Here is a 16,927-nt window from a genome sequence, read left to right as displayed (position 1 = left end):
TGCTTTTAAAGTGTGCCTCTACGGTGCCTTTAATGTGCACAGGCCATGTGCTCATGTGCGCATACACATGTGGGTGTGTATATACAGTGTGTGTGTGCGTGTGTGTGTGTAGCAGTAAAGGGGCTGGCTCTGAGACTTTGGTTAACCGGACTATAATTTGGAGGCCCAGTGAAGACTCCCAGCAGCCTCTCACTGTTTGTTTACCAGAGAGACCAACTCTACTGTTTCTGCTGCATCTGCAGGGTCCTGCAGGGCGTGTGTATGTGTCTGTCTGGCTGTGTGTGCATATCTGTGTGTAGGTGTAATCATGTGTGTAATGCAGTATTCATGTGAAAGTGACAATATGTTGAATACGCAAAGATAAAATTGTCCGCGGGCATTTTAAAGACCGTTTGGATTAGAGAAATCCTTAAATTAACATATTTTCTAATGTAATTCTTTAAGGAGCCGGTGCTTCCAATTTAGCTAAAGAACTCTGACATCCCTCCATCTCTTATTTTTCCCTCATACAACTATAAGCTTCACTAAATCAAGGCTACAGTGCACACACACACACACACACACACACACACACACACACACACACACACAGACGCCACCCCTTCTCTGTCCTGGAATGGTAGCATTGTCATAAATAAGAAAACAAAAAGAGCCCAACTTCACAAAAAAAAACACCCTCACATTAAAAAGTGTTTGTCAGCAAAAAATGACTGCTATTTTTGTTTGTGCCGAGAGTAAGTCTCCTGAGACTGAACTGCTCGCTTTCTGTCCCAATTGGGGCTTTTTTCTTTTCTTTTCTTTTTTTTTTTGTTTTGCTCCACCAATCCTCCTCCCATGCAGGAATAAAAAGAAAACAATGCAATTCAAACGACCGGAGCTCCCAGCCTGTCATTTAGCTGTAACTTTGAATTGTCTTTGCTCTGCGTGAGCTGTTTTCTTTCTCACAGAGACACACAGACAGAATTGTTGCAGCATCCTAAAATTCCATCACGAGAGAGGAAGAAAGGCAGAGGAGGAGAGGAGAGGAACTTTCAAAATATCACTCTAATAAAATATTCCTGCTCCTCTGGGATCCTCCTTTGCTCATTCAGCATCAGGAGAAGTGAAGTGGAAAAGGCCTGTTATTGGTCTCCGTCCAAAAAGGAGAAAGAGAGAAAAGAGAGAGAGACCTATTTCCTTTGGGGAAAGACAGAAAATAGAATGAACGGCGCAACAGTTGACGGAAAAACTTTTAACTGCGACAACAAAATGAACTACAGACGACTGTAAGAGGGCAGCTGTCTGGGTGAGTGACAGGATTCGACTCCAGACTGAAAGCCCGCTCCAGCGAGGATCAGACGACATGTACGTATAAAGACTTTGATCACACGGCGCTGCTTGTCGGAGCAGTATGATTGGATTGAATATGTGTAAACTGGAACAGCTCAGGGATCAACATAAAACACAGCAGCTACAAGTTTCTCAAACGGTGCCAGCCTCAGTCAGAGGAAGGAGCTTTGAAACAACCTGAAGTGTAACGTAGGGGATTTTGCAGTTTTGTAACACTGCTGTACAAGCAGAAACTTTTCTCTCTCTCTCTTTTTCTTTTTTTTTTCACAGCGAGAGACACACAGACTGCCTGAAATTTGCAGCAAAGTTGTAAGACAGAAAACCGAACTGCTAACACTTCATCTCACCCCCTTATTTTACATTTACAATAAGTATACGTACACACACACAATAAACAGTTAAAACAACAAAAGGATTTATTTTTTGAATGTCTTTTTTTTTTTTTTTCAACAACTTAACTGTTTGACTTATAACAACAGCAGCACTGAAGAACTAAAGTATTTCTCTATTAAAAGTATCAATTATCTTATCATTAATTAAGTCATTATTTGTTCAGAAATGTTCTCGGCATTACTCTGGTTCAGTGAGAATTAAGATCTGGATTTCGTAGGGTTCCTGAACCTGGTCTAATCATATTTCTACCTCAGTCTCCATGACAACTGAGAAAACCTGGTCCTCCGATGAAGGCCATGGGATGTGGGCGAAAGCTCCGGGAGCAGTCTGTCATGTGAGCCATGAATTAAGACGATTTATTTGTTGTTTTTTTTCCCCCAAGGTCAAAGATTAAACTTCACGTTCAACAAGCCTTCATTTGTGAACATCTTCTGATTAAATATAATTACAGCGATGATATCATCATTTAATAACTGTTTACACGCTGGTTACAGCCGATTAAATTGTTCACAAATACATTCATCAATCTTAAAATGTCCCAACATCTGCTTACAGCTATGCTATAGTAAACTATAAACTATTATAAGTGTTTTTATTCTTCCCTCTAAATGCTAAATAGGGGTGTTAAAGTTAAAGTTTTACCACAAAACCTCTTAAATTTTTTAGTTTTAAATCCCAATTATCTGCATGCTTCTCTCTCTCTCTCCTTCTCTGTCTCTCTCTCTCTCCCGAGGCCACTTTACAAATGAGAGCTACCATTTCTCGCTTCCCTCTCCTCCCCAGAGACTTGTCAATATCAGCTACACACACCATTCAAAGTTCAAAGACTAGCATCCCACTACACACACCTACACACACTCTCCTGGCCCCTTTTGTGTCTCGGGGGCATATTTAATTTCAGTGTCTGTGCACACATTTGAATATGTCTCCATGTGCGCACGTGTGTGTGTGTGTGTGTGTGTGTGTGTTTGTGTGGATGTGAGTGTATGTGTGTGTGTGTGTGCGCGTATGCGGTTGCCACAGGTGGTATGGTTCTGGTGACTCTGCTCTGATTATTGCGGTGACCAAAAGCATCGCCGCCCCTTCACGTTTGTCATCACCCTTTTCCTGAGAGCGTGGGTGGGAGGGGAAGGATGGAGGGAGGACATAAGGGGAAGGAGAAGGAGGAAGGAAAGGGAAGAAGGGAGAGGAGGAGGGCAGATGATGGTAAATGGCCACCCCCGCGGTGCCATATGGGAGGTGGTTTGAAAGAGTTAGTCTTGTGTTGCTCGTACCGGAAGCCTCGCGAGCGCAAACCGATCCTTCCCTTTGTATCGTCGCTATCTCACTTACTCTTTTCTCTGTTTCTTCCCTTTACTGTTAATGTAATCTTCCCTTCGTTCTCTAATTTTCTCACATTTCATTTCTCACTCTCACATGAAATATTAAACATGGAGCCCTTCTCTTCCACACACACACACACGGGACTTCAGGGTTGTCAGACCTCCATAAAAGGCTCGTGTGGGCGTCGTCGAGTGGGTGGGCACTTTGATTTTCAGGTGTATTTGATCTGTTGTGTTCACACCTCGCTGCTGGCAGGGGGCCCACTGTGTGGGCAGGTAATTTGAGCAAATTAGGAGATGGGGCCTGTGTGTTATTAATGACACCCCATACCCTCCACTGCACGTCCACCTATTGTTCCCTCTGCTGCACACACCTTTCTTTTCTTCCGCTCCAAGTCCCTCGTCCCATCTGTGCCTCCTGCCCAACACCCACCATCAGCCCCTCTGAAGGCAAAGTGTGCGGAATGCGCGCACACACATACGGTGCACATGGGACGGGGGCGTCAGGAGGGGGGATTGGTTCCAGGTGCCAGTTTGAGTGAGAGCATTAATCAAGCAGACAGATCTTCCTGTCACAGACACCTTTACAGCGTGTGCACGCACACCCAACACTGTACGTCCATGCGCTCTTATGCACAGTCGTACCTACAAACACACCACAGCCACATTTAAAAAACTGCAAATTTCTTTTCACGAGCGCTTCTTTCGGCGTGTGCTGAGTGACAAATGATTCTGACTTGTGTGAAAGTGAGCGCTGATATCTGAAGACACGTTGTAACAAGGTGTTCTTATCCCCTCAGACAGCTCCATTGACCTGCTGCCAAGCCATTGATCACAGTCAGAGCTGGGTGTAACTCTTTGATGCCCCTTTATTCATCTGGTTTCACCTTTAACTTGAAAATTGAGCGAAATCCTTCCCTACATTTTCACTCTGGCAGTTGAGAGTACACGTTACCTAACGTAAATAATCAGAATTGCTTAAAAAATATATCTAACACGTCCAACCGGTGCTGCTCTTTTCATGACCTGTTGGTAAGTAGGTTTATATATTTGGGAGTTTGGCCTGAGTCAGAGGGGATACCGCATTCCTTTAAGATTAAACTAACAAGGGGAAAAACCTGCCCTTTTCTCCGGTGTGGGGGCAGAACAGGTAAGGCCTTGTGTAGGTGCTGTGGCCACGCTCTCGCTCACATCGTTACAGGCTGAACCCAAACATCCAGGAGGCTCAACACTCCATATTTCCCCCTTATAGAAACACGGAGCGTGGAAGCGTAGCCGCCTCGACCGATTTGGGGGGGGGGGGCGCTAAACAATGCTGTTCAGGTTTCCTGTGGTTTGCTGTATCAGCTTCGCTCAAAACCATCTTCGGACTTAAATTACTAAAATAAAACATGAATGTTAGAGTGAAGAGAGGACGCGAAACAGGAAGAGCGGGGTGAAAGAGGTATATGAATCTGGGTTATAATACTGGTGTTCTGTTTCATTAGGGTGAGCCGGTTCCAAGATAGACCAATTTTCAAAGTGTTAGGTAGTTACTTCCTCTCTGAGGGCTTATATCGGATAACAGTAATTCACCCAGCATGATGCAATTGAAATGGATGAAGGGCTGCAGGATCTTGTTAAGTGTGAAAATAGCACAGCGCTGCATTAAAAGCTTCACAGGCTAACGCAACGGCATTAAGCTACCTGGTAATTATGGTGCATGCATAAAAAAAAAAAAAAAAATCATAGCTAGGCGTTTTCGGTGGCGTGAGTTTGCAGGGCGATCCAAAAAACACACAGCAATTTGGCATGCGTCTAGAGTAAACACGGCAAAGATATCAAACATGTGCGTTGATTTATGAGAAAGAGATGTAAGCAATAATAGTGTTTAACAAATAGCTCCTCCGAGATGATTGTTTTTGAGTCCATTATCAACACTTTAGGCAGAAACCCACCGTAAGCACAGTCAACTGGCACGTTGCTCTATCATAATAGCGTAATTAGCCCCCCAGCTACTGAATATGGGGATAAAAGAAGGGATAACACACAGCGCTTCGTGAGTATTTACTCTGAACTCTCCGTTTGTTGTTGCAGTCTCTGCGTTACAGCGAGCGAATGTAACCTCACCCCTGCAGTCAGACTCCTTTTTCTGCCATGTTTCAATAACTCCTCACTGCTTCATTTGGGAAGGAGGAGAAGCAGAATGAGCCTCTGTGGAACGAGGCAACGAAGTGCAGTAGTGGATGTTAGAGAAATAAAAAATCCCAGACAATGAGAGTTTCTCTTGTGTCTGTCTCAGTTTTGCTGATTTCATTTGTATGCCCCCCCCCCCCCCCACGTTCAGATATTAAGGTATAGAATATGCTCTATACAAGCACCTTCACAAATTGAATGAAAAAACAGACAACTTTCACATCCACAGAGGGAAAAAAAGGACAAAATTTCAGGCCATTCAAATCACAGGTTCTAGTGTTCCCAGGATGCTCTCATTTAGACCGTAATAACTGCCTACAGCCGATTCAGAGCCACAATCAACCCACCATTCACTGTTGGTGCACATGAGTGAAAAAAAATATAGAGCAATTAATCTATCTTTGATTAAACAATGATCACATTAACGCTGCCGCACCTCCCTGATTACCCTCAGGAATCACGGAGACTAATGGGGAACCTCCAGCACTAATAAGTCCTAATAGCTGGCGCAGAGTGCAAACACACACAGCACCATTTTCCTCCATCAATATGACCCTGCTGGGATTAAATAACATGTTTGCCTCTGAGGTACAATTAAGCATCGCTAAATAGAGTTCCTTTGAGCCTGGAGTTAAGGGAAGAGTCTCCTCTACACAGTAGCAGCCAGTGAAGCGCTCGGATTTTTCCCCCTGGCTCTTTCAAATTACCTATTGATGAGTGGGCTTCACGTCTCTCCCTGGCTGAGGGGGGGAGAGAGAGAAGGGAGAAGGAGGGAGGAGGGGAGGATGTCTGGTTCACTTTTAAGATGTCTCCAAGAAGCAGGCCTGTGGTTAGATCTAAGGCAACACTTATGCAACAGAAGCTGCCTTTCTCAACTACATATACGGTTTCCCTGCAAATTATCTGAGATTTTTCTTTTGGGGAAAGTTTTCCGCCCCGGAGTCTTCAGATATTTACCCACATCGTCCCCGCTTCTCTTTTGATCGTGCTGATTTGGGTCCGTCTGTGTAAGCACTTTTTTTTTTTTTTGTGCTATACTGTGACTGCAACAACTTTACTGAACGATAATTGCTCCCATGACTTAATTGTCTATATGTAATTAAGTTTGTAATAGAGAAAATAGGCATTTAAACGTTCCCCAGAGAGGCACGGTGGTTGAGTGGGTGCCACACATGTTGAAGATTATTCTGCCCTCCCCATCTGATCTGCCAGTCCTGAGGAGTTATAAAAAATGTATCTGAGGCAATTAAATGAAAATAGCTTGATGTGGATGCCAAGACAAATTTTAATGAGCCCCCTTTTTTTTCCTCAATTTGGAAATATTTGCCCACTCCCTACAGCCAGCTTAATTTATCGCTGGGAATGTACGCTCAGACCTAAATTAAAAATGTCCTTAAATGCAAATGGACAGACTGGATGGAGTAATGTGGCTTTCAAACTAACAAAAACAATATTTTTGTGACTTGTGCTTTCAGCAAACTGGCTGATGCCGGACAAAACGATCCAGGATGAACGCGAGAGCCGGGGAACTTGGGAGAAAAATATATAAAATCAACAAAGCACAGAAGACGTGAGCTCAGTTATGTTGCGTTTTCAAAAGATGTTTAGTCCTTACACCTCAAAGCGAGGATTAACTGAAATAAACATATGGATTAAAAACTAAAATCTATGGAGTACATTTTATCTCAAATTTCAGCCTATTTTAGTTTAATGAATACTCAAAATCAAACTCAGTTTCACTCAAAGTCTCTTTTTGTTGGAGCCCCAAAAAAATACATAAAAAAAAAAATGTTTAGGACGTCAATCTGAATTTTTGTCAGTTCTGATACAGCGCAGTACGCTTACATCTATTTATTTTAAACCATAAATACAACAGAAAGCACTGGTGGTCTTGCAAAATCACACTGCGCTGTCAGGGGGACTTTTTGTGGTTGCACTGACAGATTTACAGCCCAGATGTTCATAAACAGGGGCGACATCAATGAGCCGCAGCACAATATCACCCAACAATACTTTATACGAGGAGAATCGATCCGTGATTATCTTCCCTCTGAGCCTCTCCACCTGAACATCTGTACACATCTGCTCCGCTCTCTCTCCCTTCTCTCTGCCTTTCGACCACGGCATGCTTTTAATTTCCTGCAGCGCTGCTCCTCTCCCCTCGTTTCTCCCGCGCTCTCGACCCCTGAGACACACCGAGGGGTCAGGGGTTAACATGGTAATAGGTGGTGGTGATTGGTGGAAGACGTTCACTCTCTCCCGGCTTTCAGAGCGTATTAGGAGCCACCCTGCTTCTGTGTGGAGCCCAGAACAGCTGTGTCTGACCACGGAGCGACTTCTTAAAAACATCTTTTAAACATTTGATTTGGACAGAAGAGCGGAGGCTATGGACCGGAGCGAGGAGAGAGAGAGAGAGAGAGACAGACAGACAGAAGGGAGGAGGGGGGTTTATTAAACTGAGCCTGTCTTTTTCTTGTGTCGCACAGGAATGGAAATGTTTGTTTAAATTTGAAAATTCATCTGGTAAACCTAAAACATCATTTATTTTGTTGATTAAATTAGATTGTGTAGAGAAGCTGTCACAATAGAACACAGAAAACCCAAAACAGAGGCTGCAAAACTGGAGCCTGCGAGTTGGCCTTCACAGGTCATTGGAAATCATAAAGTTGACACTGCTACTGTTCACAGGTCTCGGAAGTTTTGCGGTCTTACTTCCAACGGATCAACTTCAGAATCCAAGCGGGATCTTCAATACATGATGAACAAGAACAATGAACTGAATTAAAAAGAGTAATCGTCCAATTCTTTGAAAATCTAAATATTTTTATGGGAAGCTCGCCGTAATCAGAAGTTTATTGAGCAGAAATAGAAAATTACATTTCATCTTTTTTTTAAAATTATTGGTGGGGAAGCAATGAGTAAGAATAAACTGTTTTAATTACGAATGAATCAACCGGCACTTGAATTATGAATTCACATGATGGAAGTCGACACATCTTGCTCAAATTGGATTTATGTCTGTCGATTTAAAAAGCTCCCCGGAGGATGGAGAAATTGACACCAATTAATTAATGACAGCGGCGCGACCGAACAATTTCAGGAAGCGATTACAGACCTCTTCTTGGCAATCTAATCAATACTTCTTTCCCTACGCGCAATGGAGACACCCAACACACACAATCCAGTGATCCCCACATCTTGTTTCAATGCTCGACTGTAAACTCTCTGGTGCAGCGTCTGTTTACGTTTGTCAAAAATATCACCCGTGCTTTTGTTTTTGGTTCCGCAATGGCATCGCTCTGTAAATCTGAGGGTATGTTGCACAAACATGTCATCTCCCTCTTTCAGGAATATTTATAAACATCACATAGAGTAAATACTGGAATCTCTAAATGCGAAGAGGGGTTTTTTCTTCTTCTTCTTCTTTTTTTTTTTGGATTTGCGCACCACAAAAAGCCTTGATGATAGTTGGGTCTTTCTTCCACCACAGAAGCTTGGACCTTGATAGCAGGGTCCTCGATGACCTCAGCTGATCCCCCTCCACTCATCTGGACCCAAATCCTTCAATCGGATCCAAGAAACTTACCCCATTTTTTTTTTTTTTTGTTTTTACCCGAAGCCCCCTTAATTCCCCAATCCAAACCTCAACACCTGACCCCGAGTCCTCACCATGACCCGGAGCCCCCTGACCCAACTCCAGACACAACAGCAAGCAGCGAAGCAGTACTCACCCCAGAAGAAGTTTTGTTGACATGGTGTCACTGTGCTGAAAAGGCTGTTAGATGCCATAGCTGCCTCTGGTTGCAGCAAGCCCCACTTTTGTTCCTCTGTGGTTTCCGTGACCCTTGACACGTCCTAAACCAAGAGCACGCAGCGTGTCATGAAGAAAAAAAATGGAAAAGCCATCCACAAGACATGCTTTTACGTATCAACTATTTGGATGACCACAAGTAACAACCAGGTCTGGTTTTATAGTGAAAAAAAAAAAATTGCAGAGGCAAATATCGCCTTTGCGGATAGATCAGATGGTGTCGGACTTGCTTGCTTGGCGAGTGTGGTTGGAACGTACTTACTCGCTTAGCGCCGTCCTTGTGACTGGTGCTGGCCCGCGACGATTAACCATTTACACTCCAGGTCGCCCTCAAACACCAACCCCGAGCCGCACGTCTGTGGTTCTGTGGTTGTTTGGGAGGCGAGCAGAGCCCTCACACAACCCAAAAGGCACCAGCTTTAAAACTCGTCTCTTTCCTGCCCTCCATGTGCCGTCACTGGAGAGCCTGGGTCACATGCCCTCTGACGTCATCACGGCACAGCAGTCGAGTGGGACAGCCTACTGTTGTGGCTTTCTTCCCTCTCCTCTCTTCTCCTCTCCCTGGACTTTTTTCTCTCTCCTCTCCTCTCCTCTGGCTCCCCTCCTTCTCTCTTACGCGTGGTTCGGCAGCGTTTCCAGGCTCTCTGGGGGATCGAGGTCTGACGCTCCCATGAGTCAGGAGGCTTCAGTGGGGGCAGCTTGTTCAACCGCCCATGCCTCCTCAGCATATGGGGAACAGCGCTCTCTCGGCTTCGTTCTCCACTTCACTCTTTCATCCCCCTCCCTCTATGTCTCCCTCTCTCTCTCTCTCTCTCTCTCCCTCTCTCTGACTCCGCTGCTCCTTCCCTCAACTCCTTTAACAGGCTGCTGTGCTGCTCCCGTCTGCCTCTGAGCAGGGAGAGCTGAGCTTGGTAAGATTTGAGGGTGTGAGTGAGGAGCGAAAGGCTGGCTGGCTGGCTGGCTGGCGGTGTGAGTCTGGGTGTGTTTGTGTGTGTGTGTGTGTGTGTGTGTGTGTGTGTGTGTGTGTGAGAGTGTATGTCTGTGTATGCATGTGCAGCAGAAAGATTTGAGAAGCAGAGAGACAGAGAGGCTGGGTGAGTGTGTGTTTGAAGAGTGAGCGGAGGTGGTGTGAAACTGCTTATTTACAGAGTCTAAAGAGCTGCTTCACTGTCACTTTTGCAGCCTGAATTTGTTCTCTCTCCAAGGCTTTCTTTTCCTGCTGCTTCACACTCTTCAGGCAGCCGTGCCACAGACAGTTGTCACGATATTGTGCTAATGCCTTAATAACAGCGCGTCTGCATGTGCATGGAGGCATGCTTTGCTTAAATTGGCTCTCATAGAAGCGACAGACGGGGGCGATTCCTGTAAGCGGCCGTAAATCAAGCCCACCTGTCTTCTCCTGAAAGGGATGCCTTCTCACAGTGTCTCTCTCTCTCTCACACACACACACACACACAATAACACAAGCAAGAGAGGCCTGCCAACAAGCAGTGTCGGGCAGGCAGCTCATGACAATAAACGGTGAATCATCACACTCCTTTCACACACAAACACGCACACACACAGACTCCCACGCATCCACATGGAGTACACACCCTGGCGCGTCCCCGGAGCAGCGTCACGGCTCGTCTTTGATCAGCGATCATAGGTGTTTGTTTCAACAGATCAAAAACACAGACGGGGTGTTAGTGCAGAGGAAGGAGGAATGTGTGGAATGAAGCTGGGAGTTCAGTCAGGTTTGAAAGTCTGCAGGTATCACAGAGTTCTTGTCACTGGCCGGTGGGCAAGTGTGACTAAGCAGTGAAGAGAGGAAAAGTGCCTCTGGCTTTTTTTATGATTTGTTAGTTCCAAACACTCTCGCCTTTTAATGTTGTACGCGTAAATCACTTTTTAATAACCGCATGATTCAAAGGTACAAAACGTATTATATTACATTTTGTGATGTGTAGTCACGCAGGTTTGACATGCCGTGAGTATCTAGATGGATTACAACACGCCTCCTGTTCAAACGATTTTCATCAGAACTACTTTGTATTCAAGAAATAATTGTTCACATTGTTTTCTGTAAATTACTCATGATGCAAGTATGTAAAAAAAAAAAAAACAACAACTTTACTGTAACAGAACTGAAACATTTCCTAAAACCTGTTGAAATAAAAAAAAAAATAAAAAAAACTTTTCAGAGTCAAGATACAACAACAGGTAAGTGATAAAATGATTTTTATAATTTGTTTGAACTGTTAAAGGTTCAGCTGTTAGACCGTCATTAATAAATATATATTTAACTCAACATTAAGCAACAGGTAACTTTTAACAAACAATCAAAATGCTTTATAAACCATTTCTTAAGTAATTGTTTATTGTAAAGTTGCAACTGGTGTTCAGAACACCTTGAAAATGGTTAATAAATACTGTGTTCTTCATCTATTAACATTATTTTGAAGGCTGTTATAAAGTTGCAACTGATGTTTTAAAACCATTTTCATTGTTTGTTATCTGTGTTAACGTAACTATAAGATGAAGTTTAAATGACTGTGAAATTAACATTTATTCATGATGGTTGTTATAAAGTGTAGCATCAGTATATTTACACTGTTTGGATGTATTTTTGCACTTAAATTAATCATTTCTAACAGTAACATTTGGTTATTTGTCTTAACATCTTGTCCAGAAATGTAGTAATGGGTCATTATTTATAGCACCAATCCTCAAAATGTTTAAGAAGCGATTACTTTTTTCCCTCTCTGCTATGTGGTAGATCCTGAGATAACAGATAAAATCAAGGTTCACCAATGACGACACATTTTTTTTTTGCTGTTAATCCATTTGAGGTCAATCAAAAACTTGGTAATAAAAAAGAAGTTTCATCTAAAAATATGAATACAAATATTTGTCTGTGTAAATAAGTGATAACAAATCAAGAAAAACTAGAGCTAAACATGTCACGATTTGGCAATGGACGTTTACCTTGTTTTTATTTCAAATCTTAATGTCCTTATTATAGAGTCCGCACAAAAAAAACCCCAAAACAAACAAACAAAGAAAAAAAAAAAAACGAATAAAAATGTCAAACGTGAAATACAAACAATCCTCCCCAGATTCCACGGCACAACAGCATTTCCACAAGTCTCTGCCACCGGCCTTATTTTTGTGCAGTGCAACATTTTCTTTGGCTTCCTGCTTTGTAAATATTTGCTGTCTAAAACAAGAACATGGCTCTTGAGTTGCGAAGCGCATGTTACAGAATCCTTAGGGAGAGGGCTATTCAGGTGCTTGCGAACACACAGAACGCACGCAGATTTAATCCATCATGTTACCCGTGCAGTTTACCTTGATGCTAAATATATTCAAAAACTGTTCTTCAATGATGGCTAAACTATATGTCTTGGAGAAGTGCAGTGGCAGAGACTGGGCTGTACATAAGAATCAGTTTGGTACGTGAAACTGAAGTGTTTCAACAATAACATTTAAGGTCACGTATAAACATTTTTTAAGGGTTCATGCGGAATGGGAAGCCTCTGCTGTCAGAAGCGCTCAGCTTTAGGACAGAGTGCAGCAGCGCCGTGAGCTCCTCCTGAGCCGCAGTAAATCACACAGTTTGATGGGAATATAATTTGCACATCATGGTTGAATCTAAAATACTGAATGAAAATAAAGCATAAATGTCAAAAAGGCGACTCATATGGCAGGAAACATAACTTCTTGGGTGGCATCGCATGTGGTAAACAACCTTGATGGTGAAAATCAGCACAATGATGATGTTGCAGTGTCAGATATCGCTGCGTGAATTCTTTAAGAGCTGCAGAGATTTAAACTACACAGAGCGGATGATGTTTTCCCCCCATATACGGTAACAAAGTTTAGCTAAAGTTGGCCAAATATTGTTTTTTACTTGCCCAACTTTGGGTCAGCGCCGTGGTTCACCCATCTTAAGGAAACCACAACAAACCCGTTGCCATGACTGAAACCTGGACCACAACCTCCACTCTTGTCTATAAGAAAGTCTAGAGATTTAACTCAACTCACCCCTGATGTAATCCAGAAAGCATGCAAATTAAAGGTTTGGATTTTGTTTTCAAAAAAGTATAATGTTTTTGGGACATAAACAGCTCAGATAAAAAATGTATTTATTGAACGTATTCCAGCCTGATTGGAGGGGATTTTAGCAATTATGCTGTTCGAAGAGAGAATCATTTTGAGTTTATGTGAAGTGTTTTTAATGGATTTAACATCTCGAATCATACCGTGTACGTATGAAAAGCAGCAGAGGGAGTTAAATACAACATCACATGGGAAGAAAAACCCAAATGTTTCACTTGAGAGAGTTGCTGCCAGCGTGGATGGGCCTTCATTCTGCTGTACAGACAATTTTTGTAATATATGTACTCCTCGCTGTCAGAAAAACATAAAAAGGCTTAATGTGAAGGTAATAATGTTAAACGCTGGAATATGATGTGGAATATAATATTTCATTCATTACTGGTTCTCCACTGGTGGCCGTATACTACACATACTATACTTGTGTGTGTGTGTATGTGTGTGTGTGCGCGGAGCTGAAGAGCCTGGCCGTACTCTGAGCTCCGGCCAAGGTCTGCCCTGAGGACTGTGGTCGATGGCCCACCCTGCCAGACACTTTCTCTCTCCTACCACTCAGGACCACACACCTTCAAATGGACTCACTTTGTTATCACAAGCTCTCACAGAAACATAATAGAGGTATCATGTGCTGGAACATGCTTAAGATTACACATGCTATTAACACAAGTTTGTAATGTGGCGCCGCTGAATACGACGGACCGCTCTCCTCCACCCCCTCCAGCGTGCTTTGTCGCAGCAGATGAACCTCTCAGTGGACTGTTTTCACAGAAAATTATTTCTTGCAGCGGAGTATTCCTGGAAAAATATTGGAGGATAATGACACCTAAGATGAGCTAAAATTAAGTCAGACTGGGGCTGTGAGGCTGTCTGTATTCGTCTCTCTGCGAAAGCTAAAAATGATGTGACATAATTAGCCCGGTGCAGACATTACACACGTGGAGGTATTACAGTATTAGAAAAGGAAGGGCTTATTAATAGCCCTTTTGGCTCGTGTTGTGTACTCTCTCTGGCGGGGCATCAGAACGGCCCGGGCCGGGCAAACAGGCAGGTACAGTGATTCACTTTAACAGGCGACATCTGTAAAACGCCAAGGTAGTTTACACTGCGGCCGAGCCCGAATTAACGTGCTTTCATTGGAAACAAACACCACTTGCAATCAGCTTCTGTTGGCCGCTGTGCCACTGGTGTGAACGTAAATATCTCCTTACAGTGCTGCTGAGGCGGGACGGTGACCTGCAGCCGTAGAACGGAGCAAGAGTCATGGAGGGTTTCACTTCGGCGCCGTCCAAAACTCATGGAAGTGCAGAAACTTAATCTACGCCGCCGCGTCGCCAGGAAGGATGTTGATGTTCTATGTGAATTGTTTGGTAAGGTACGGTATAGTACGATCTTAATGAAAAGCCGATATTTTTCTTTTGGAGTCCAGCGGTGGTATCTACATCTTCCAGTGACTTTAGGCCCTTTCTTGTGGTGTCTGGACAGCTGTTTTTGGAGTCACAGCTATGAGGGAAAATAAAGTCGGCCTTTAAGTAATAAGGGGGGAAATGTTTAATATCGAATGGCGCGCGCACAACCTAAACACACATTAAAAATAGCTCTTGGAGTTGTGATTGCATAAAATCGCAAAAAAAAGAGAGAGAGAAAAGTCAGATCATTGGTGGAGGCTGCGATGAGGAGGCTGTGGCTGACCGCCGAGAGACTGAGCCATGTCTCTTTTTTTTCTTCCTCCATTCCTCATTTTAATCAAGCGCCCGGTCCAGGATAAACAGTGCCTACCTACACTGCAGTTCAAACAGCGAGGCCCGCCGAGACCCGCGCGATGATTTCTAAATGTTCACTGACAAGTTGGTTTAATTTGTGTGCTAAGTAGATGGAGGTGGACTTATATATATCTTCTCTCGCTTGGCGCGCATACCGCCCTCCTGCTATTTCTCCACGTCTGTGAAACTTTATGGTACTTGTCTGCATGAAAAGCGTACTGGTCCTCCACACGTCCTGCTGTCTGGTTTATATATGCCATGGTGTGTTAAAGGTGAGGACAGGTCCAGCCGCCGAGACCCGCAATGAGACTTCCAGGCTTCTTCAAACCAAACACGAGCTGACCATGACTGAGGACTTTAAGATGCTCCTGTTTTCTACTCCGCTCAGACTCTCCCTGCAGCCCCATGTCCATCGAGGTTGGTACAGTATAGTTGTGGCCACTGTCAACCCTGTCATTGTGTGGTCGGTTGTCAACAGCTGAGAGATTTTACAATAGCCGCTGGGCCGAGGTCGCTGGAGTTCAAGTGGCCGAACTGCTAAGTCAGCATTATAATTACATCGCGCCGATGATACAACTCCACTACAAGGTCACATGACGCCCCCGGTCACATGATGCCGTCACTCTAGACAAATGTCAATAACAGAAAATGACTGTGTGTCATGCATGCAGCGAGTGTGAGGAGGAATACGTTAACTCTGCTCTGGCCGTGACTCAGATCTGCGGGTCACAAACAGCCAATCGCAACCTGAATGAGCTTATACATAAGCTGCCCATTATGTGTCTCAGAAACTCAGTTTACTTGCTAGTCGAGAACAAAGTGCGCCTGATAAAGGCAGACGGCTCACTGGAGAAACAAGCCATTATGAGGAGGAGTTCGGCACTGTGTCACTGACAATGGGGCAAACAAAAGGCTCTGTTGTCTTCTGCAGCCGGTGGGTTATTTTTTTTTTTTCTGTGGGGCTTTTGTGATGGATAATTGCCCTCCTCACATGATTTCATAATGCTGTGACTTGTCTTTCAGTCCCTGTGTAACACAATAACAAGATAAAAAAAGAGGGGATCTAAATCTGAATTTTTGACATTGTTTAGAAGTGGCCGCTCTCCTCCGTTGTGGTGTATAATTTTAGAAAGATGTATGAGCAGGACGCTGACTTGAACCAGTCACAATACAGCCTGGAGGCCGGCTCCCAGAGTTCACTGGCTGTATCTTCGGATAATCATTTTTTAAAGCGCTCACACAACTGCACCATAGTTTTATGGCTTTATATCTTAGAGCTGTCTGATTATCAAATTCAAATCAGATGGGAATACTGCAACTCAACCTAGACTCATACTAATAAAATCAGCTACGGTATCTAGCATTGTACAGCTGTATTGCATCTGGCATTTATATCTATTTTAATTCCTAAATAGTAGTTCAATACAGCTGTTTTTTATTAGGATTTATTAGCTGATGTTTATCACCTGAACCTCTTTTATGATTCATGTTTCTCTCTTGCTGACAGCAGTTCACTACGGTCTGCAGAGTATAAACGAGAGTCTGTGTTGCTAACCCAAAGACTGGGCTGAGCTGTAAAAAACCGTTCCCAACACAAAGCCGTCTGCACATGTACTGTACGTGCACAGAAGTAACCCCGGGGCATTGTCTATTAGATGTTTGGTAGGTTAACGTTTCTTCTGAGTCAGCAGAGATCAATCCAGGACAAGCCAGCCGAGGAATGTATTTACTCCGGCTGAAAAAAAAACAAAAAAACACCCCACTTAACAGTCAAACAAAGAGCGTGAAAAACATTATCACGCACGCTGGAATTCAACTAATTCCAACAGCAGCATATTGACATGCAGGAATGCACACATAACTGCACAGCTAGGTGAGAGCGCGCTTATAAGCATCATTCTTCAAAAAGAACCTGCATTCCTGTATGTGCCGTTGAGGCGCGCATGTAGATTAAATATGCTTGTAAAAAATTAGAGGCGTTCTGTGCTGCTGGGAGCCGTTTTAAAATGAAAACTCCAAAAAAGCTCAGCGAGACAGAG

At 43.6% G+C, this 16,927-nt stretch overlaps 1 protein-coding gene across 6 annotated transcripts in view; it reads right to left on the bottom strand.

The window, feature by feature from the left end:
* Positions 1–16,927, bottom strand: part of runx2b (RUNX family transcription factor 2b) — a 122,287-nt gene that overhangs the window by 30,888 nt on the left and 74,472 nt on the right. For 2 of the 6 annotated variants that reach the window (XM_037087473.1, XM_037087474.1), the window contains one exon: positions 8,951–9,074. The exons of 3 other annotated variants lie outside the window; for them this stretch is intronic. In XM_037087473.1, coding sequence (XP_036943368.1) covers positions 8,951–9,008 — 58 coding nt within the window. In that variant the 5' untranslated portion in view covers positions 9,009–9,074. Of the gene's footprint in view, positions 1–8,950; positions 9,075–9,292; positions 16,624–16,927 lie in introns of those variants that run through there. One more of the 6 variants, XM_037087472.1, reaches the window with a different exon arrangement.

The sequence above is a fragment of the Acanthopagrus latus genome, chromosome 22 (genome assembly GCF_904848185.1).
Source record: "Acanthopagrus latus isolate v.2019 chromosome 22, fAcaLat1.1, whole genome shotgun sequence".
In the NCBI taxonomy this organism is placed as follows: Eukaryota; Metazoa; Chordata; class Actinopteri; order Spariformes; family Sparidae; genus Acanthopagrus; species Acanthopagrus latus.
Note: the sequence above shows the minus strand (reverse complement) of the source record. Positions and strands in the feature narration are given on the sequence as shown.